Below are 24,464 nucleotides of genomic sequence, written 5' to 3'. Positions count from 1 at the left end.
TATCAGTTTAGGATTTTTGGCTTCCAAAAGATTTGCTTTTTCCTTATTCAGGTCTATTTTATTACTATAAAACTAGGAAATACATCTTGCCAACAAAGTAAATCACTGCATAAGTTATTTGAAGAGTATTAATAAACTTTTCACTGTGAACAGAACTGCATTCTATTTGTCTAACAGACACCACCAGCCAAAGCAGACTTCAAATTTTCAAGAAAAATAGAATGCTGGACTGTGTTAATAAATGAAATTCATCAACATGAAAAAAAAATCTCTGATCAAGATTTAAAAAAGAAGTGCTTATAAATTAAACATTTGGTGACTGATTTATGCTGAGATTTGGCAAACCCAGCGTAAGTTCCACCTTTGCACTCAAGAACATGCTACATTCAATGAAAATCTGAATACTGAAAACCATCCAGTGAGACAGTTCCAGTAATCATCTGCTTAGACCTCCTGGTCCCCAAGTTCTCTGAAGTTCTGTCCAGCAGGTATATTCAGCAACAGGATTACATCTACTTTAAAACACAACTGGTTTTTTTAAAAACAAACCAAAGCAGAAGGGTTACCATTTATATACCCTAGGTACTGTGCTTTGAAGAAAAAACTCAGATTCAATGCCTATCCAATTCATAGGAGATTCAACCTAAATCTGTGACTCCTAGGCTGCAGCCTAGTTCATAAATAAGGCAAAACTCAGCTAGAAGCATTTACACACCTGCTTAGCATTTACACTCAGCAGAATGTTCAAATTAATTGAATGAAGATTACTGTCAAGCCCTAAGAGCTTCTTGTGATGATGAATAAAGGGTTTCTAGATGGTCATTCTGAAAGGTCAGTCTCTCAGGAAATCTTACCACCAACCACAGAATGTGTTAGGTTGGCAGGGACCACAGTGGGTCATCTGATCCAACCTCCCTGCTCAAGCAGGGTCATTCCAGAGCACATGGCACACGATTGAGGTCAGACAGTTCCTGCATACATCCTGTGCTCCACGACCACTTGTTTAGTTCCAACCTCTCAGCACTCTGAAAGTTTTGATAAAGCAGTTAATTGTACTTGAGACTTTAGGAATTGGTAATCTGGGGTCAATTACTGTCAGGGTATCTTCTGTCTAAGAGTTTATACTGCAAGGGGCAAAGAAGGGGGAAATCTTCAATTTCCTCCTATCCTTTAAAAGACAGATATGAGCGTACCTTGCAAAGTGGGGGAAGGAGAAAATTATCATTTACCTGAAGAAAGTATGGTGCTCCACACAAACCTTCCATAACCTTTTAGCAGCCCGATGGTTTGGCAGTTTGAACCCAATAGTGCTCTCAAACTGTTCCAGCTGGAAGGAATCCACAAATAAATTAACCCATTTCCTTAATCTGGCTATTAATTAATAGGTAGAGTTAAGATAGATCCATTACTGTATCAAGCTGTAACTCTCCTGCCATAAGACTTCATAAAATTTTTTTAAACATTTGTTAAAAATATCAGACTTTCCAGCCTTTTAAAAGAATTATACTTGATGGGCTATGTCACGATGGATAAACTGCATGAAGCAATTGTACTGCAGGTTGTGCTTTGCACTTTGCTTGGATTTAATAAAAGTCTGAAATCCACAGGGCAGTGTTAAACTTTTATACACTGTATCACAACATAATACTTTCTTAGCAAAAAAAAAATTCATCAAGGCACAGCATCAGTGAATGCAAGAACACAACATCTGCATTAGAAAACTCACATGACCCCAATGTTAGTATTGTAAAATTGGTGTTTGGATGTCTCTATTTTATTTATTCACACAGTGAAAGCCACCCTAAACATTTTACAGGACAATCTAAAAAAGCATTACAGTCTTTGACATTTTTGGGGTTTTGTTAAATTTCCTGTTACAAAGGGTTCAAAATGTAAACATGCACACACTCCCTTCAGCAACTCCCAGAAATTTTTAGCAGTAACTAAAGAGAAAGTTGAATCCTCTACTTCCACTGCAGCCAGCAAAGTTATAACACTCTACAGGACAAAACAAGCCTTTGGTTAGAGCCACAAACTTAATGTGCTGACACTTAGTGAACAATTACACCCCAAGAGGCAGAGCAGCTGGCTCTCTCCCGGGACTGCAAGTTCGCACAGTCAGAATATGGCCAATGGAACTAGCTTTTTGCATAAAAAACCCAACAAAATAACAAGACAGCTTCTATTAAAAAAAAAAGAAAATTGATTTGCTTCTTGGTTTGCCTTTGCCTAATCAAGAAAAGTGTTTAATCTAATCATTAGAAGCTGAAGAGGAAAAAGTACTCCTAAGTCCTGCTTGAATATATCATAAGCCTATGAGGACAACTGTGGAAAAAATGAGAATATTTTCTTGTTGCTGGACAGAAGTGATCTCACAAAAGAAAAAAGACTGAAAGGTGCTACTTACTTCTGCTGGCCTGACTTTGATGTAGAAATTACTTCGCTTGTAGGAAATCTTCAGAATTTTTGGCCAAGCGAAGCGGTTGATCCGCAGTCTGTCTTTGTAAATCAGCAGACCATTAGCACATACACCCAGCATGATATCCACACCTTCAGAATCCTGCCAGGTATGAGACAATTTCATAAAAATCACTTCAATAACATTCCAAACAAGTAATTATTGCTGACATACCTTGAGGGAATATTGTAACTGGGACACGTTTCATATTCAAACCTGACTCTGACAATGAGATTCTTAAATCAGAAAGAGCTAAGTATATTCATTTTATAGGAAAAACTTTGGACTCTAAGTAATGGTTTTGGCATTCATATGCCACAGTTCTGGGAAGTTCTTCAATATTCTGGTAATAGGGACTAAGTTAACAACTTAAATGCAGGAAAGGTATGGCCAGCGTGTGTGCTAGCTATAATTTCAACAAATATTAAGAGAAGAAAAATTAAAACCAGGCCTGTCCCACTTAAAGCAGTCAGTGAAAGTCTGAAAAGGCTTGTGAGCAAGGTGATCTTTTACGGTCAGATACTATTCCAGCAAAGATAAAGGAGGTAATGGATAGGTTTCTCAGTATTCTCTTTCACTGAGAGAGAAAGAGAATACTCTTTCATCACTCATTTGATGCAAGATTTACAGGCTACAAAACTAATCACTTACTGATACACTACACAATACAGCAGTATCTCATGTCCTCCCCAACAAGAGACCAACTACATCAAATGCCAACACCATCATTATGGAGTTGCTTCACTGGCAGAACTAACAAAACCTAACAATGTTTCTCCAGGACTTAAAAGTCTTGGTTTTCTCTTTTAAATGCAAGACCAATGTGCTTACAATACCTTAAATTTCCTAATGATTTTAGATTCTGGATTTATGAGGGGGAGGAGGTTATTAGTTTGTCCTTTGGGGTTTTAACAAAAAAAAAAAAATTCCCACTTGAAATGAACATGTGAATTGACCTACCCCTGGAAAGTGGAAAAAGCACCAAAATCCTCCCCCAGGACCTCTCCCCATATTTTTTAAACTCTCATGGTACTATGAAAACAATTACATGTTGCTTTAAGCTTTACTTTATTGGCCCCACATCTCCTTGGCACACAAAACATGACATTTTAAATGTATTTATCTGCTCTTATGACTGAAATATTATTTCCAAGCTGCACATGTCTATGCACTAAATAAACTTATGTATAAATTCTACTGATGTTGGAGTTTTAAATTGAGTAATTATTGTAACCAAGAAATAAAGGCTTACAGCCAAAAATTAAGCATATGACTTTTCCTAAAATAATCTATATATACAGTATTTTCTTTAATACTTAGCATGTCTATCCTAAAACAAAACCAAACAAACCCAATCCCCAGTACCTTGGCATGATGTAAATCCACTCCATACATGGAGAGTCTCTTAGCATTTTCTAGGAACTGGGAATCCGCCTGTGCTGGAGTCAAGCCCCTAAAACCATTGAATAAGCCTTGAGTTTATTGGCAAAAAAACCTGAGTGGAATCCTGGAATTCAGACTGATACAAAAACCTCAGTATATAAGGTATCAATAGCATTTTTGCTCTACAGGAAAAGTGCTCTTTCACAGCATATTATTTTACTTGAGTACAGATTTTCACCTTCACTCTTTCAAAATATCCGTATGTCGCTTCAACTAATTAATATAAAAATACTTTTACCAAAAAGTTCTCTATGAAGACCTTAGCGTCACTATTATTTTCAAACTCAATTTTCTAAACACACCAAAGGAAGAGCTTTTAGTTACATAACAAACAATTTCCAAGGTAGCAATAAGTTTACCTCAGCAGTTTTACACATACTCCTAGGAGAATTGACATAAATGTGACAAAGCACGATGACTTCTGTTAATCCCACTATATCTGACATACCTGTGTGTTTTGTGTAGCTCAGCCACTTTCTCTTCCATTTCTTGAGTCTGATTGGGTGCAAACTGGAATTCACTGATATAATCGCTGCGGTGCTCCTCTGGGTCATGATCACCCAGCTCAGCCTGCAGGGTATATGAACCAAGGAGGGCGTGAGTCACAAAAGAACACGGCAGTCGGCCAGATGCAATGTCCTGGCGAAGCTGCAGGCACAAGAAATACCTGCAAGACAAAGGAGAAAAAGACAACCAAAGAGAAAGAAGAACAAAGAAAGGGTTACCTATGGCAGAATTCATCAGGATGCACGTAACTGGATAAGCGTGTTTTCAAGTAAGTGAATGCATTAATAATCTTATATATTTGAGCATTGTTACCACACAGTAAATTTCACTTGATTTTTAAGAGTCAAAATTACTTCCATAAAAAATGTGAAAAGCAGGAAAAACTCTGATTTCCAAAATAAATGTATAAAAAAAGCTTTCTAGTTTTAAACAAAAGCTGACTTAGTAACTTTTTCAGTTCACATTGTAGCCTGTAGGTATCTATGGTTTAAAAATATAAGCTATGCATTTCTCTGACATTTCCCTTTGGCTTTGAAACTCCAACCTTTATATCCCTTGCAGTTCACAAGCTAATCATGTCATGTAATGCACAAAAGAAATCCCGTTTAGTACTGAAACCATAATTGCCTTTTTTAAACCACATTTGTACTAGAATTCAATCTTTCAGGTACTTTACATAGCCTTCTACCAAATTTAACAAGTTAAACATAAGCAGACATACTACCTTAGCAGAGATTTTTTAAATGTAAGTGAAAAAAAAGTCTTACTAGTGAAACTTAGACTGAAGATATAACCAAAAAATGTTTTTATGAGTTGAACATGCAATGTTCAACATGAAAAAACAACCAATCACTGAAAATTTTCAGAGAAAACACACACAATTTCTTGTAAATACACTCTGTACTAAATGTCTTTTATGATGCTACAAATCACTACCTGTAGCAATATATTAGCTGCACACTTGCATAGCTATCTTATTTTGTGCAGAAGACTGATCCAATGCAACATGTAGTAGTAACATATATCCTGCATCAGCAGAGTCAGCGAACTCCAAACCAAATATTTAGGTTTCCTGTAACTCATGAGAAAAATGAATCTGTTCCTTGCATTCTATTCGCAGTTATCAGCCTTTCAATACTATTTTTAGGTGCTTAGTATCCACTGCATTCCAAGTATTTTCTATCTAAGAAGTTTGGAAGATAATTATTTTCAGGTTTTATTATGTTTTATGGGTTTATTTATAGCATGTGTGTAAACCCACATTTTCATCAATCTAGATTATTACTGAAGTATCTTGGATCCCTTGAACCTTGCTCAGGACCCCCACGCCCTCATTTGTATCATAATAAAGCAGCAGTATGACAATAAACCACCAGCTTCTTTCACATACTATCACTCACACCTTACCTGCTGCCCAAATCATATCCCCACTTATCATGAAATTCTTCTTGCTCACGTTTCTTCCAGAAGTTTTCATTTTACCTTTTCAACCATGTTATAAAAAGCAGTTGATGTATGTAAGAATATCTATAGTATACAGTACCCAGAACCTGAAGAAGAAATTCTATGTGGCTTTTAAATTAGACTAACAGTCATTTAAAAATTAAAATTAGGACCTGTGCATACCTAGTGATGTCTTCAGTCAACTGTGATGGATCAGGGGGATAAAACTTCACATTAAAGGTGAATATCCAAGGTAAACCTAAACACGGGAAATAGCTGATTGTTAATCTCAAATAAGTCTAAGCAAGCAAATAAAAATTAACTGAAAAATGTTAGAAAGTAGAATAAATCTAATCACTGAAATTTCAAATGAAGTTTTTTTCCGTTTTTTACTGCACATTATTAAAAATCATAGTTTATTTTCATGAGCAGGTAGAGACCCACAGATATAATGAAAGATTAGCATGCTAAAATTATTTTTAAATAATGTTTTACAGTAAGTTACACAAATGTCAGAAGACATTTTAAATTTCAAAATGACCATAATATATTAAGACTTTTAAGATACTGTGTGTTCAAAGGCACTTGCGTTGAATTTGTGTTTATTTCCCGCTCCTAACAGTCTCCTCCTGTCTAAACTTAGTTTGAGAGACTCTACGGTAACTGTGAACATGAGACATCAAAATGAGCTCTGTGTTGTTGTATATAATAGAAAGACAATAAATTACTCATTGAGAATGCGTGGAAGACAAAAATATTAGCCATTCCTACTTCAAAATATTTTTCTGGTAAACACCACACTAAACAACTATAATAGCAGTGATATTTAAATTCTCATGTGTTAGAATTGTTAAGAGCACATGCATTTTTTTTAGAGCAAAAAACATACTTAAAACTAGATTAATAATTGGAAAAAGTATAAAATGTTGCTTTTAGTCATAGCCCTGTTTTTAAATCTTTTTTTTTAAGATTTGAAAGCTAAGTCAGTCACACATAAATAATTAAAATACATTTTCAGAATGTTAGAACTTTGGAAGTAAATTATTTTAGAAATCTGTGTTACGCAGATCAATCGTGCTTTGAAAAATGTGTCTTTCTACAGTAACAAAAAAAGACTGCAATGCCACTTCCAACACAATTCTAGAAAAAAGTGCCGACGTTATTTATAAGGTTTCTTTCTTACAAAAACCTGTTCTGAAATTCCATATATACTAAAGGTAAAGAGGTGTGTCAGAATTTCTAATGTCTTCCAACATCTAAAAAACTATTTTGGTTTTTCAGACATGGCTATTCACTGAAGCACTTCAATTTTTGTTTAAGTGTGAATCTCACTCCATACCTGGCTGCTAAGCCACTACTTCTTTTTGAGAGCTCAGCGTTTTAGTGTATCTTAACATTCCCAATTATCAAGTTTTTGTACAATTTTGCATACAAAATTAGGCAGGACCCACAAATGAGGTCTCATTTATCACTGCATCATCTACTGCAATGCAGTGCAAAACAGAATGAAGACAAAAACACCTTGAAAAAAAGAAGTTTAACAGTAATGAATACATACAGCATAACAAACACAGTTAAAGATGGAATAGATTAACCTACTTCCATCATCTCTCAGGGAATCAGCATAATTTAATGAAAAGATGTTGATATTGGGTAAACCAAAGTGATGAGTAAGAGCAATAGAGCCAAAATATCTATGCAAAAACCATTCAAGGAGTGCTGTCATGTTAACAGAGCTGCGGAGAAATGGATGGAAGATGTGTCCTTCCACACCAGCGGAGGACTTTCAAACCAGTCTGCAAGTTTTTCCTGGTCTAAAATTGCAGTTAAACTAGTCACATATGAATTCCTGTTTAACTGTTACTCTTTTTTGTCAGCATTTCTACAACTAACTTTCAGAAAGCACTACAGCCAGGAGACTTAAGTGTGGTTTGAAGAAAAAAAATTGAAAAAGCTATATTCTCCATAAAAAGTGCATAAAACCTCTGAGTGTGTAAGCTTTGTGAAAAAAATTCATGTCTCTACTCACACTGATTAAATTGCTAATTTATTGAAAAAATATTGAAGTTTATTCTGTATTATAAATTTTATGGACAGCTGGTGACCATGTATTTTACCTAATTACTGAAAGCACATTTATCCCCTAAATACAGAGTAGCAAGTTTATTACAATATGCACAGTCTATATTTCGACTTCTCACTAAAGCATACTTTTTATAGCTGCACAAATGAGGCATATAATCATAGTTGTCCTCACATAATGATGCACATTATTGCTGGCTCTTTTTAGAGTTGGTAGCCAAGACAAAAAAGAATAACCCCAAAGCTGATTTAAAATTGTATTTAGCATTCTGTCCCTGATAAGCCTCTCTATTTTGATGTTCAGTAGTATGGGCTACAGAAATGTCAAAAATTTTTCTAGCCAGCTTGTTACATCAAAAATCGCTTCTGTGGCAACTTTAGGCACATTCTTAAAGAGAAAAATATAACCAACCAGCTAGCAGCATAGAATTAACATGATTCATCCCATTTAAACTGGGAAAAATCAGTGAGGGTTTTTTTTCCAGTAATGGCCTTTTCTGGCTTTTACTCATGACCTCTTGTATGTCAGCTTTTGCAAGAAAATCCTTGGCACAGGTACTTAGTTCTCTTCAACAATAATAGTCTACACTCTAGTGTAATCAGTTTAGATCAAAATTAGCTAAAACTCTTACAAATATATAGCTAAATATATATATAAAATAGATGGATATAAAATAAAGTGAACCCGCATAAAGTGACTACCACATTTTGATGCCTGAGCATACCCATACATTTGTTAGCATTAAAATCAGACAGCCAGAATTGTGAACCTAAAATGCAAGCTCTTTCCTAATTAATTAAAACTTCTCTTAGTACCCTAAGATATTCTGTCCTCAGAACACCTGGCTTCTCTCCATTTCTTAGAAGATATGCAACACAGAATATGCGATGTGGGTATTTTTTGCAGTAAAAATACTAAGCATGTTGCAGGCTAGAAAAAGATTTAAGTGACATAATATTACCTTTGGTTTAAACAGATAAATTCTTGAATTGAATTTTGTATAAGGGTGACCCAACACACCCTCTGTGTAACCTGAGATTTGAGTATTTCAAGGACAGTTTCTATTGCCTGTACCATCGAGCTGTGATTCTCAGTTTTGCAAAAGCCTGAATCCACTTGAGATGTACCAATTTTCAAAAAGATAGTGACAGAAATGTAATTACCTACCTGTCCCTGAAAGAAGTAATTAGAGGTTTTAACACATGCCAGTGGATAGCCAAGTACATGAGTTAAAAAAAGTCAAGAATTCATTTTCCTGAAGAGATCAGGCTGGCTGAAAGCAAACAAGATTTCTGTCACCTTTGTAGCCCTGAGAACAGAGACAGTAATTTGTGGATCATGTTCATTAGCTGAAGGAACATCAGTAATTGCTGAGATCCAACATAATTATCCAGCCAAAGGCCAACCTGTACAAGTAAGAGAGCACAGAGGGCCTGAGGACTGTGACAGAGCAAGAGACAGCCTGCAGAACACGACTTGGGGGAGACTACAGGCTTCTTATTTCATCTTTCTCAGTCACAGGTGGTATATACATGCCCAAGGTGCAGAGTATTGGTATTATTAACATTTAAGAGAGACAGAGATTGTTGCAAATATAATGTTGCAAACTGATGTGTTGAACTACATTTCTGAAAGTGTCATCTCTGTGTGTTCAGATCAATGTACTTGTCCAAATACACTTATCTAGCATGCTAGTGCTTCAGTTTGTGTCATACATACCAGGGAAAAAGAAATAACCAAATATTCAGAGTTGGAAGGGACTCACAAAGATCAGCAAGTCCAGCTCTTAAGTGAATAGTCCATAGAGGGGATTGAACCCACAACCCTGGCTTGTTTTTGGTTTTTTTAGCACCAGCCTCTATCAAACTGAACTAATCTCAGGTTCAAGATTTTTTTCATTTCCAACTTTCAAATGGACTAAAAAGTTTTACAGGTATCTTACATTTAATGAGTATTTTTGTACACAGGATCTCCATTCTTGAAAAAGAAAAATATATTTAGAATTAAGCCTGAAAAAAGTCTCATTACTTGATACTTATGTAGCTGGAGGATTAAATGTGCCTGCAGTAAGATTCCAATATCTGGAAACTTTCACAGACTAATGATGAGGAACACAACTAACAGTATGCTAATTACTTGCATAGTGGTGTAAGCAAGTGTAATTTTAAAGTCCCCAAAATCATGTTCTTACTTCGCTGTTTGTTTTATTATGCCTGTCAGCTCTGAAATACTATAGACCAGAGGAAAAAAACATCCTGATTCCTGATTCAATATATTGGACTTGCTCTCCAGTATAAAATGTAGGTCTTCATGCTGTATGAACAATCAAACCCCCTTAACATATTTTTTTGTAGTGCATATGATACAGTATTAAAGAAGAACTTTGTCTAGTGCATCCAAAAATTTTTCAGGTCAGTTCTTACATTTCAAATTTGTGACACTAACTTGTAGGCTAGATAGCATGCAAATTGCTATAGAAGACAAAAAGATACCAACATTTGTATCAACAAAGTTGGTAAGTTTTGTAGTTTATTAAAAGAGAACCAAACAGCCTTTGGCCTGCTTATTTGGACAACTAATAGATTTTCACTGAACACCTGCAGAAGTTCCAATACCGGTAACTTTTCCTTAACTAAAGGTATGGCTACTACTTGCATATTAGTCCATTCACTGTTTTAATAGGTCTAGTTTGCTTATACAAAAGCACGTTGGATCAAAAAACCAGCTTCCAAGGATGCTCCTGTAACTTTCATTTCTATGCTGAAAATATAAACCACACCTTCCTATTAATGGATTTCATCATTGGGCAAAACATGAAAAAAAAAGGGAATTAACACCACTTTAACTTCTGGAAAAAAAAGAATATTGCTTTAAAACAGTGGAGTTAACAGCAGTAAAGAAACCATCTGCTTGTCATTATAAATAACATACTGCTGTTCTTAATTATAAGTACAGTCAGTTTCTTAGCTTAAATTCTCACTGTGTTGTAAGTCTAGGCTTCTAAATATTATCATCATCCTCTTCTCCCCACTTTCCTATCAGGTACTACCAAAAGGTTTCCATTAAAAACAAAACAACAGCAAAAACCCCAAAAACCCTGGTTTGGTCACAAATGAGTAAAGCAATGGCAATAAGTTCAGTATGGGCAAGGGCTGTCTAGCATGTTTTAGTGGCCACTTATTTTGTGATCTGTAGACTCAGGCAGAGTATCACATAGATTTACTCTCCATACAATCCCTATTTACTTCAAAAGCTACCCAGCTAGTGAAGAGCTTTGCCAGAGCTTTATGCAAACAGAGTAAAATAAATTACTCATCATGTACTGAGTACAGGAAGTAGAAAGGCATTTCAAGCAGATTCAGTCTGAAAAGCACTTTAGTGAGACATTCCAAGATTATGCTCTCTATTCCATCTCCATTCTGAAAATGATGGACATTATCAAAAAAATCAATAGTGGACTGATCAGTATTGAAGAGTATACATTTTCTGTAAAACATATTAATTTTCTTTTTGTAGGTTCATATTCTTCTGGTGAGTCTTTGAAGTAAGAAAGTCCTGTGGCAACAACCATGACCATCTTTGCATGATCACATTCTCCATCCAGTAACCAACTATCAGCACAAAGTTGAAAAACATCAACTGTTTCAGGATGCAAAAATATCGAATATTACTCACACGACAAGGGAAAATTTGGGGGCAATATTATATTTTATTAGTTTCTAATATAATATAATGATTAATCATTATAATATAGTGATATAATAACATGTAATATAGTATAATCATTAACTTCTACAGCATCATGCTGAGTGACTCCCTCTCCCCTACTTGGACAAGGGATGGAAACAGAAGATTTGCTTCCTCTTTTAAGGTGAATATATCCCTATCAGATAGAAACTATTTTAAAGCTGTAAACAATCAACATCCAGCCCACTAAATTTATGAAGAATACTTCTGTGAGGAAAAAAAAAAGGAGCATAACATCTGAATACAGAAGTACTTACTTCGAATTTGTCTCTTAATTTCCTTTGAAGCATCTAGCCAGTTCTGGAAAAAAAAAAAAAAGAACAAGAAAACCACAGCCAGCATTTAAAATCCCCAATACCAAAAATTTTTTGATATAATCTAATAAACCTATAGAGGTTTAATAGATTATATCCAAGAGAGATGCAACCTATTAAATAGTTTTTAGCATTTCAGTTACTACTGATATGTGCAAAGAGACTGTTTTGTGACAGATCATCCAACAATTTAACTTTGGGAAGTGAGACTAAGGAATCTGTAACATATATTCTTGGTAACTCAGACAGTCCTGTTTACTAGCTTTACCCATACATGTTAAAAAATAGGTAGAGAAACTAGGAACAAAAACCTTTTACCTACAGTTACTGAGACTTTCCTTCATTGAGTTTGAACCTTTACTTCCCATGGCCAGACACACACACAAGCACATTCATGGAAGAAACACACACAAAACCAGCCTGACAGCAGGTCTTGCAACATTTCAAAGACAGATGTGAAATGCAGGGAAGAGTTAGATACTGCCTTGTGAGGCCAAGGAAAATATCTGCTTTTCTATAGACCACTGCAGGTACTTGTAGTTTTAAAGTCTGAGGGAATACCTCAGTGCCAGCACAAATGCTGCCAAAGGGTTATTTCTACCAATGTTTCTCACCTAACCAAGGAAAGCAGAGCATCCTGGGTATAATGTGTACCTTTTTCAGTCTATGGTAGCAAACAAATTCTGTGGTAGCAAACAAACAAATTGATATTGGGAAACAAAACATTGCTTCCCAATATCAAATCCCTCAGTCTCTATAATGGACTTTTGCACCCAAAGTCCATTGTCTTTTAAGAAAATGCTAGCCTAGTTTCACAGGTCTGTGTGAATTAGGAGAATGTGGAACTACATTTCTACAGTAGTGAAAATCTTTAACATAGATCACTCTGCTGATAGAGACTATGAACATGAACCAACACACCAAGTTGCCTGCTGTAAACGAGCTTGGTCCAAGCAGATTTCATCACAAGTGCACCATATATATATTAGATGAATATTATTTACAAATTAAAAGCATAAGCCCCTTTTTATAATCTCTTACAATTGTAATGTTTAAAACAAGACAATAATTTCATATTTCTTGCTTTGTCTGTGATCTCTACTTTCCATAGCTATGATAATTTTTCCAGAGAAGGCAAAGTCCATAACATTTTTACAAAGGGAGAGTTAGAAAGCACTTCTCCAAAATCCTGGATATCATTTATATTGCTTAAATCAGAAAAACTGCTTTTAAATCTGAAAAACTGCTTTTAAATCAGAAAAACTGCTTTCTGTTAGAAGAACCTTGACATGGAAAGGCCTTGGAAGACAACACAAGTCTTCAAATAAGTTCAGCTGACACTGACTTCAGCTAGAGTTATCACCCTAGGTTTTTCTGCTTTTGGCAAGAATTCCATTCTGAAATTACCCACGGCCATATTCTTGCAACTACAATAACTAGAAGTATCTTAAACCCTTACATTTTAGACATAGCATCAAGTAAATAAATAGAGAATATAGCATGGAATAACTACAACAGAAAAATAGGATTTCTGAGTACATAGTATTTTCAGTGTTTCATCTTTCATCGCTACAAAGCAGGAGAAAGCACCATACAATACAGACTATACTGCAAGATGATAAGAATAATCTCTTCTTTAAACAAGTTATACAGATCATTTTCTGATTTTTCCAACCCTGAAATAAGCTTATTGGAAGCAGACTTAGCCAATAACTTTCATTATTACTCTGTCAAATAAAATCAGATGCTTATATTCCATTTAAAGGCATGATTACAGGGATGGGGGTTTTTTGCATCTGTGCCTTTTGTATTGGATAAAAACAAACATCACAAAAGAGTCTACCCTAAATTAGAGCTCTTAATGCAGAATAGACAGGTCTGTCTTTCAAAACAAAAGACAAAGTGCATACACACTACTTTGCTCCAGTAGGCAGAAATCTATTTGTTTAATTTGTGAATGGTAAGGTTATAGATGAGACAAAGTAACGTATTGTCAAAGAACAAAATGTTCTCTATCAGTACAAAAGTATTTTGTACAAATCCAGAAAAGCAGCATTTCCAGCTGGCGCCCAAAACATAAGAGCAGAAGCTTATTAACACTTTTGCAGACCAATTACAGTGTGAATGGAGCATTCATGAACTTCTGAGGGTGCAATACAATGAAATCTCTAACTAAACTTCAAGCTAATAAATTTAACATTTGCAAAAAATGAAAGAAATCATTAATTACTAATTTGGCCTAAATAGTTTTAAAAAGTGTATTAAAGCTAACAAAAATCAGTCTGATTGGAAGACACAACCTCTCTCCCAGCTGCATAGAACACCCATGGACAAGAGTTAATGGGACTCCTCCTCCAATGGTACCCCAATGGTGCACTGGGGAGCAGCTCTAATTCAAACGAGTGCCTGGCATTCACTTGCCACACGGCACAGCTGGCGTCGGGTTCAACAGCTGGCTCATAAATGGATGGCTGTGATGAGTGCACAAGAATGGGAAAAAAACATTATTCAGCATTTATTACTGACTGGCCTGGAGGTCAGGGATTTTTAGCATTTTAATCTAAAAAGGCAACAATCATAACACAGAAAAAAAAAAAAGCATCAGAAAGAAATGGTACCAAAATTAAAAAGTAACTCAAAGTTAATACAGAGGTGAATGAGAAAGAGGGCCTTAAACCCAGCAAAAGTTCTGAGAAAGTAGGAGGTGTGAAACATAAATTTGCTAGGATAGAGGGTTTTTTTAAGGTTCTTCAAATAACACTAGGAATGCATTTGTATGAAGAAGATAAAATCCAGCAAATTGTTTAGTCTTCATAACAAAAGGACCAGATTTATCCAGAATTTTTAAAATAAAAGCTTGCTGCTGTCCATAACTCAGGCGAAAAGTGATCTATTCTACTTTTCAATAAGGACCACATTATCAAATATTTCTCAATTTATGTAAATGCCTCTCTTAACTTATGTAAATACTTATGAGTGTTGCTACAGTACCACCTTCACAGTCAATGGATAAGGAATTCTAGGACTCATTCACACTGAAACAGACCTCTGGACATAACCAGTCTAAGTGTGATTCAAGAGCAAGTTTCGAATCAGATCAAGTTACCCAGGTTCATATCCAGTCAAGTTTTTAGTATCTCCAAGGAAAAAGACATATGAAAAAACAGATGGGGTCTTTCTAAAGGGTGGACCTCTGTTTCTCTATTCAAATGACTGAAGAATACCAAGAAAGTCTTAGTCTAACTAGAGGGGGAAAAAAAAGGGAAGAAAAAAAAAAGACATAACCATACACCAACCCAGCTTTTTTGCTGCAGTTTCAAAAACCCAAGTCTCCCTATTTTACCTTCTGGGATCCCATGGGCCTGGGATCCTATTCAGGTGGGCTATTTTCTGGTACAGGCCAAGGATCCCAGGTCTAGTATTAGACCTTTTCTCTCTTGCCAGATATCAGACTGCTGTTTTATGTTATTTTGTTGTGTCTGTACAGTACAGTTTTTCAATAGTGAGAAGCACAAAAAAAGCAACAAGCAAAAATAAGAGATAAGATTATGATATTTAGTTAGAAGATCAACAGAGATCTTCATCGTTACACCAAATAAGTTCTTATGTCTGGAAATTGCTTAAAAATCAAGAACAAAAATTAAATATCTATTAATAATATAACAAGCTCATTTTGTATATGGGCATTTTTAATATAGAGGAATTGAGTATTTTGCCCAATACTGCACAGAAAGCTTTACAGCAAAGCAAATAACTCTAGGAAACAGCTTTATCAGAATGGAAGTTGTCAGAAATTCAGATTTATTCAGACTATGAAACAACACTTAATTTTTAAAAAAACAGTGTTAAGAGGAAAATGACAGGAAAAAAAAGCAAAAACTTTTAGATGCAGTATGATGTAATGATGCTTCTACTACAAATTTAAAAGAAATACAATTTTTCCTGCTTCAATTTGTAAATATTCATCTGGGAGTTTTTTTATGAAGAAAAAGATGACTACACATTTATGTTTAGTTCATGGAGGAAGCAACAGGCAGCCCAGCCCATAACTGTAAATGTTAATATGTAAGAAAGATAGATTAGGTTTTGATACTTAATGGAGCACTTGCCACTGACTGATTTAAGATTTTCCTCAGCTGAGCAATCTAGATGCACTCAACCATTCAAAAGAAAGGAAGTGCAAAAGAAGAAGGAAGTTACCAAATAGTAACTTTTAAGTTACCAGATGGTAACTTTAAAAGGATTTAAGAAATTCTTTCAAATGCAGTCATCTCAAATGCCATTCATTTGTAAAATTCGTATCCAAAACACTAGCAATGGACCAGCTTCAGTCTCTTTTATAAAAATTTTCTTTAAATGTAAAATTAATAATGGAGGAACTCAAAGGCCTAGTCATTACAGACTTATGAGCTAGATTCCCTTCATGTTTATGAACAAAGCATTCTTACACATCTAGAAAAGGCAGCAAAATTTACTCAAGTGTTTCAAACGGTAAACATTTAATAGAATATACCTCACTGAACTATTGGAGTGAGTGGCAATGATGAAAAACAAACAAAATCCTCATACAGGCTTACCTTCTGTTCTGAATTCTCATAAAACAACAGCCCAAAATAATCCTTTTCCAGTAAATTGAGGTGTTCGCATACTTTATCAAACAGAACTTGTCCTTTTGCTCTTTTCTGAGGGGTGGGAGAGTAGGAAAAGAAGGAAAGAAATAAGGAAAAATAAGAAAAAAGAGAAAAATAATACAAGTAAATCAGTAAGTTCCTTAATTACAGATACTGTTATTCAATTATATTATTCAGAAAAATTTAAAATATATATAAATCAGATTATAAAACTATAAGCTTTCTTACAAAGACTGTCCACCATATTTCAAAGCTATACATATCCTTGACAAAAAATAGAGAAATTTCAAATTTTTTTTCAATACATCAAAAAAAAAAAACCACCCTGAAACAACAACAACATAAGCACAAAAGGAAAATTCAGTACCTGAAAGATTTAAATATTTTGCACTATTAAATATCACTAAATAGTCTTGGTTTTTCTAGATCTTTACTTTTAAAATAACAGAAGACATCTTCATTTGAGCCAAATTTTTCTATATTACCTTCTAAAAATTAATATAGCATCTACAATGTTAAATTTTGAATTTTTATCATTTTGGTATACATCTCAGTGACTTATCAATCACATGATATGAATGCACTGAAAAATAAAGTGTGCTATCATCAAAAGACGAAAAGAACAAGCAGACCACTAAGAGTTGATGCTCAGACCAGCAGAAGCAGAATGCAAGCAGAAGCTGAACATATCTAACATGTCAAGTTGTCTATACTGCAGTGGTTTGTTTTGAGGAGCAGAAAATAAGATGGCTGCTTTCTATGCATGTATTTCTGAAATCTCAGTACCCAACAAATTCACTAGATGCTCAAAAATAAGAGATCTTCAAGAAGTTTATTTTTCCTAAAAGTACTATTTGTGGAAATCAGCAACAAAGGAAAAAAAACCTGAAGGTTTTGTTTGAGGTTAGTTTCAGTATCATAGTCTGCTGCTTTATAAATACAGTAACTGAAGACTGATCATCATTTGAACGTACTCTTAAAAAGCGTTTTAAAATGGCCACTTTCAAGTTCACTTGGTGAACTCAGTATTACTAGAGCTTAAGCAAATGGCAGTCAGTCCTGAAGTTCTATCTGTTTTTCTTGTGACCTTTCCAGCAGCCTTCCAGTATCTAAAGGGGACTTAAGAGAGAAGGGAAGGAAAGGTCATGTAGTGACAGGAAAAGGGGTAATGGCTTTAAAGAAAGTAGATGCAGATTAGATAATTGGAAGAAATCCTTTACTGTGAGGGTGGTGAGGCACTGGAACAGGTTTGCTCAGTGAAGTTGTGGATGTCCCATCCCTGGAAATGTTCAAGGCCAGGCTGGATGGGGCTCTGAGCAGCCTGGTCTGGTGGAAGGTGTCCTGGCCTTAGCAGGGTTTAAAAACTACAAGATCTTTAAGGTACCTCCCAACGCAAACTATTCTATCGTTCTGTGGTTCTTGTACCTGAAACTGGGAATGTAAATATTTCATGTGTCTGCAGTGCCAGTAATAAAAAACAGGTCCAGGCTCTACTTCTGTGCACCAGGTTTTAAGGAAAATCTTTGTCTCCTGCTGAAAGGAGACAAAGATTTAGAGCAGACTGCTCACACCATATGCTCAGGGGTGGGAAGATGAGAAGTTCTTTCCACAGTTCAAATTTGACCACGACTCGCCTGCAGTCTCCAGTTTGAACCAACTCCTTCATGACAGCTCTGCTATTTGTGGCATTTATCATAGAGGCCACAACATAGCCTTTTCAGAGGCCTGTCAGCTTATAGGAATTTTTGCATTTGCTTATCTTACAGATTTCAGTAGATGCCACACACCACTGCCATTCCACAGAAACGCCATCAGCAGCCCCTGTGTAGGCCCGGGTGACACTGTGGCCATTGTCCCCGCAGACAGTGGCAGAGCACTCCATGTGCCCCGTTCTGCCACTCCCGCAACTCGGCTCCACGGCACAGGGCGGTAAAGGCCAAGAGCGGAGGGAGAGGGGAGAAAAGGAGGTATGTACTGAGCAAAGAGTGAAGGCATTGTTGATTTATTCCCCAAGAATCCAGAGCTTTATTCAAAATCGCGTTGTCCAGCAGACATTAGACTCAGGAAGATCAGAAAGTTTTCACAGAAGCAAAATTATAAAATTACCACATTTAGTAGCCCAAGTAGCAAGGCAGTGGAAAGTAGAAGTCAGAGTGACTTCTGAAATGGGGAGCAGGGAATTTTAAGTCTGTTTGGTGTTTTCAAAAAATCTTACACCTCAAGAAAGATGATTGCTTCCTCTGGGCATCTGAAGTAACCACTTATTTTTCTTGACAGCTTCACCTTCAGCTTACTAAGAAAAATTATCAATTTAGAAAAGCAATAAATTGAAAGCAGAAAAAACTAAGCAAGAGAGAGTTCAAAGAATCTTAGATGCATGTAATAGATACCGTTTTTTTCCAGAGTCAATGTGCAGGTCAGTGATCACACCTTGCAAAGGCAAGTTTCAGTTATTTAAATTTCAGTAAAGGAAATCTATAGATTAGTGCAAAATAATATATGCTATCATATCAAGCCCACATCTGGAATCAGCTGCTTTTTTATAAAGTTTATATACTAAACCCCACAGTTAATATCAAGTCTTTGGCATATAGAAACAAAGCAGGCAAATCTACAGGAAATATATTGCAAGTATAACTGTAAAATATTGCACAGGTCCTTATTAGGAAGTCAAAATCAACAGAGAACCTGGACACACTAGCAGTGTCCACCGTATCTTTAAACATCTTTTTGTCAGTTCATGGTTCTTCCACATAAGGAAATATACCATGTCACAAAGTCCAAGTTTGTGAGTCTACATTCTAGACAGCAGCAAAATGAAAAGACATTATACCATATCAGCAACTAGTATTTATAGAGCTCTGCTATAGGTTCAAAAGCTTAGGAAGCCTCTCAGTACCAGCGATGGTTTTCATTATACGATCTGACTTGTAAAATCGAAAGACTCTGAGTTATTTTATATCTATATAGATATAGATATCGATATCTGGAGATATATATATATATAGTAATAGAGTTTTAAAAATTTAGAAGAGTATTTAATTAGCAAAACCAAACTTGTCATGTGCAATTTCTTTGTAAACCATTTGGGGACAAACATTACTACACAGTATAAATTATATGATAAACATAACTTTTTCTGGAAAAAATCATGTTCCTAGTAGAATGTCTCTAAACGTGAACTGAAGATAACTGTTATGATCCAGTCAGTTCAGAAGTTAGAAATATTTTAATAGAGCTGGGCACTCTTTAGAAGGCGGCATCATGGTTTGCACAATTTTGGACTTTTTAAAACGGATTGCATTTCATTTTCAACCAGGCGTTTGAGATGTCAAGTGGTAGCCACAGCCAATGTGTAAATTATTGTTCTTCTAAATTACTGTTCTTATTATATGTATGCATACATATACATTTATGTATCTGTATATACACACATATGTATTTATAGCACATCAAATGCTGGCACTGAAAACAACAAGAAAATATTCATTATAATGCAGAAATATCAGTAAAAGTGTAAGTCCATCCTTGCTCCCACAAGAAGGGGAGTACATTCAACCTAGCTATACCAAGAGGCTGAGAAGTGAGGAGATGCACACAAAGCCAGCAGTTTAAAACACGAGAGTACTCAGACCAGCAGTATTCTGTATTGCTGCCAAGTTAGGCTTTCTTTTAAGTGAGAACATAAAAAGAACACATGTAACCAAGGTTATTCTAGTACCAATTGCAAGCCTGTATTTAGACACCGCAGATGCCACCTCATAATGCAACCACCTCATAAAACCAGAGGCAGCATTATTCTGTCCTTTACCTCCTTCTCAAAAAAAAAAGAGTAAACCAGAGCACAGCAATTGCAGCTGACATACACAGTGGAAATTTCTATGCAACTGGGAATTAGGATATCATGGATCTGTTTGGCTATACAAGAGTTGCCAACTACTGATGCAATGCAAACATTCACAGCTACCAGTTCTGTTCAATACATTTATCTATGATAGGGATGCAGGAGTTGAATGCACCATTAGCAAGTTTGCTGATGATACTCAAGTGGGAGGTGCTACTGACTCCCTCAAGGGATGAGAAACGCTACAGAGCAACGTGGATAGATCAGAGCATTGAGCAATCAGTGGCATGGAATTTAGCAAATGCCAGATTCTGTACCTGGGACAGAGTAATGCTGGGCACAAGTATAAACTGGGAGAGGAGTAGCTGGAGACCAGCCCTGCAGAAATGGATCTGGGAGCGCTGGTCAGCAGCAGCTCAGTGTGAGCCAGCAGAGAGCCCGGGCAGTCGGGAGGGCAAACCCCAGACTGGGCTGCATCAAACCCTGCGTGCAACCATCCAGACAAAAGAGGTGATTATCTAGCTGCAGTCAGCTTTGGTAAGGCCACACCTCGAGCACTGTGAGCAGTTATAGATGTGAAGGTCCCTGAATATGTCTAGAAGGCAACAACAAAGCTGTGGAAAGGGCTGGAAGGAATGTCCTATGAGGACTGGCTTAGGACTTGGGCTTATCCAGAATTAGAGAAAAGGAATGCTGAGGGGTGGCCTCATTGCTCCATACAGCTTCCTGAGGAAGGAGATGAAGCAAGTGCTGAGCCTCTCTCTGGGATCAGTGATAGGACATGTGGGAACAGTTCAAAGCTGCATCATGGAAGGTTTAGATGTGACATTAGGAAGCATTTCTTTATCACAAGGTGATCAACCAGTATAACAGCTTCCTAGGAGGTGGCTGATGCCCCAAGCATGTCAGTGTTTAAAAGTCATTTGGACATGACCTTTAGGTCAGCCCTTGTGCTTCTTTACCCTTAAAGGGTTGGTCATCAGACAGCTGAACTCAATGACCATTGGAGGTCCTTTCCACCTGAAACAGTCTATCCTATTTTTATTCCTGCCTTCTCCTTTCTCTAGCAGTACACATGGAGGAAAATCTCAACCTTTCTTCTCAGCCCTGCACTAGCAGAAAGGATTGAATGGGTAATCATGTCCCAGCCTAGGCATTCCATGTCTTCCTCTCTGGGAAGGAGGCATGTACCATCTGATGGGCATGAGAGCTGTGGATTATCTCAAACTAATTTAACCATTTGAAGAAATAAAAAAAAAAAAAAAGACAAAAAAATAAGTACAGTTTTAAAAGTTTTCTATGGTCACTCAGTTAATCTAGGTTTCCACAGAATGGCAGAACTCCACATATCTCTTCAGAGACCAAACCCTTTGCAGAATGCAGGACATGCTCCCAAACTGAGTGATTCTTTGAAGTGTGCAAACCCTATTATTTCCTCAGAGATTCTTTTTCTTCTTGTACTCATTTTTAGAAAGGCTTGAGTCATTTCCCTTGGAGAAATGTAATAAAACATTTTATTACATTTGAGAACAACAGCACTCCATCAGAACGAGGGTCCATCTTCAAAGTGGCTAACCACAAATGTCTACAGGCAAGCACAGGAGCAGTACCCAGGAGCTGACTAACTATGAGACTGGTATTGCCTGAAATGACAGGGTTTTTTTAGCGCCAAAAACAGTTTCAAAGACACATATTTACAAAAGGAAAAAGGATTTGATTTCATTTTATTTTTCTGAATCAGTTAAAGAGCCAACGCTCACAGGCATTAACACAATGCAATTCTGAAGCCAGGCCCAGGCTAATGCATTCTCCAGTTTTGTTTAAAAAAAAAATCAAAACATCCCTTGCAGTCTGGCAAAGGCAAGGCCACAGAAAGGAGAAGCCAGAATCTGAACCAGACAGTCCCTGTTTCCTGGGACTTGAAGAGTAAGGATTGGTACTGGTCACAAGCAAAAGGGGAGGAGATGTTCAACAGCCTGGGTTGTTTCCAAAAGTATGATACATATCAATGATGAGCATATTTTTTGGCCGCAAAATTTGCTTTGCTGTGCTTCTTGGCCAGTGATGCATGAACAGTGCTCTCATGCCTGGCCTGCACTTGTATTGCATGCAGGGAGAGCTAAAAAGTGCCAGCCTCCTGATGCAGCAGCAAACCAGACTGCCTTGTACAAACAAGAACCTTAGGGAAAACCAAACCAAGGGAATACAGGAACTCACTCCTGCTACAAACTTGGGAGTGACAGAGAGAAAGGGTATGAGTGGTGCCTTGGAGGTGCAAAAGCAGCAGGAGAGAACATAGGCAGAATAGCCCAAAGCAGCCCTTGGCAAGGGGCCATGCTCAATGCTGCAGAGGAAAGCAAAAAATCCCCAGGGACTGAGATGACTTCACACATAAACATTACTTTCAGTGGTGTCTGTTGAATCTAGTCAAATATTTTAAGAATGTACCAAATTTAACATCATCCCTATTTTCCTTTTTCTAAATAAAAGATGTCATACTTTAAACAGACCACTTAGTGCTTGAATAAACCTAGACTAGACATCTGAGCAGTCAGAAAAAGATTTGCAAATCAAAACTCAGCTACAATTAAACATCTGTTCCATATCAGCTTCATTCGAAGTTTTCTTACTTCAGGGTTAAAGACTGATCTTAATTGTACACTGAGCAAACATATTTTTACTTTGTATTAGCAAACTGTAAGTAACCATAGAGTCTGTGTCAACTTCGATGTATTTCACTTGTTCATACGTGCATAAAATACGGTCAGTGCTGGCATCCTTTAAATGCCTTTTGTCATAAATATTTAATTAGACCACTGACTGAATGCAGTAAACAAACCCAATAGGATCGTCATTTGCTTCTAATTAGTAATCATTATGCACTTAGCACTTCTTTTTGTTTGTTTGAACTGTGTTATTCTCTACTCAAACACAGTTTATATTAAAAACAGAAAATCTGAACTAGTCTTTACTGCAGATCCCAAATTCAGTGACAGAATTTCTTCACAACTATGTACAAAACCACAGAATGAGAGGAAAAAAGCAAATTTATTTCCCCCTTGAAAGCAAGGGATACATGTAGTTCACAGTAATATATTAGTAATTTATACCTCCCACAGAGATCAATTATAAGGAAATGAGTACGTCAAAATTACATCATTTGCAGTGTATTAAAAAAATGAAAATTGCTCCTAAAAATTAAGTCTTAAATATTCCAATGGTCTGCACATTCAAGCTATTAAAACTCAACTGCCCTTACATCTCAAATATTACACTACTGAATCATGAATCAAGGCTATTTTATCCTTTAATATGGTTCTATCATTTCAAGCAAGCACAAAGGTTCAGTCACAGTTTTTGGCAAATACCACTCATTAGCTTTTTTCCTCAGTACCTTGACAACTGTCTGTGATAAACTTACAGGCTCTTATTCCTTTAACTCTCTTTAAAGTAATGAAAGGTAACTGAAAGGTTTTTTAACAGTTCACAGGCTGTGAAAGTTTTTCACTTTCACAGTTTTAAGTCATGCTTCTCCAGAAGTATTTAACAATAGCTTCATCCTCTTTCCATCTCTCCAGGCATTCAGGTCTTACTCTGAAGATTCTGAGGCTAAGTAGGTGTTATCTTTAAGAGTTACAATAGTTTTAAGCTTAAAAACACTAAATTAATGGCTCATGCTCTATGAATGCACATATTGTGTACATGTAAGTCATGCTGTTTAGTATAGTACTTGCATGCAATATTATTTTTTGATTTATTTCAGAAGAATCCTTTAAAGCAACAGAGTACAGAAGATCAATCTATTTTATTAATATGGAACCTAGAGACTTAAGGGAATAAAATACTAAAAGTCAAAGGAATTTAATATAACATTGTAATGGAGGGTATTTCCTGCCTTGTAAAACTTTACAGGATCCAAAATAACAATAGAAAGCAAGTTTGAAGAGTGGCTGGTATAAATGTTCATAACACTACTCCCACTGAAATTTTAATT

At 36.2% G+C, this 24,464-nt stretch overlaps 1 protein-coding gene across 16 annotated transcripts in view; it reads right to left on the bottom strand.

Annotated features, from left to right (window-relative positions):
* Window positions 1-24,464, bottom strand: part of EPB41L2 (erythrocyte membrane protein band 4.1 like 2) — a 102,256-nt gene that overhangs the window by 26,999 nt on the left and 50,793 nt on the right. For all 16 annotated transcript variants that reach the window (XM_066179181.1, XM_066179176.1, XM_066179187.1 and 13 more), the window contains 7 exons: window positions 16,573-16,677; window positions 11,939-11,981; window positions 6,035-6,110; window positions 4,350-4,568; window positions 3,824-3,911; window positions 2,408-2,560; window positions 1,230-1,327 (listed from right to left, as the gene is read on the bottom strand). In XM_066179181.1, the coding sequence (XP_066035278.1) occupies window positions 1,230-1,327; window positions 2,408-2,560; window positions 3,824-3,911; window positions 4,350-4,568; window positions 6,035-6,110; window positions 11,939-11,981; window positions 16,573-16,677 (782 nt within the window). The remainder of the gene's footprint in view (window positions 1-1,229; window positions 1,328-2,407; window positions 2,561-3,823; window positions 3,912-4,349; window positions 4,569-6,034; window positions 6,111-11,938; window positions 11,982-16,572; window positions 16,678-24,464) is intronic.

Source organism: Chamaea fasciata, unplaced genomic scaffold, assembly GCF_029207755.1.
Source record: "Chamaea fasciata isolate MVZ Bird 193981 ecotype frontalis unplaced genomic scaffold, bChaFas1.0.hap1 SCAF_3, whole genome shotgun sequence".
In the NCBI taxonomy this organism is placed as follows: Eukaryota; Metazoa; Chordata; class Aves; order Passeriformes; family Sylviidae; genus Chamaea; species Chamaea fasciata.
This window is presented reverse-complemented; position numbering and strand designations above follow the sequence as displayed.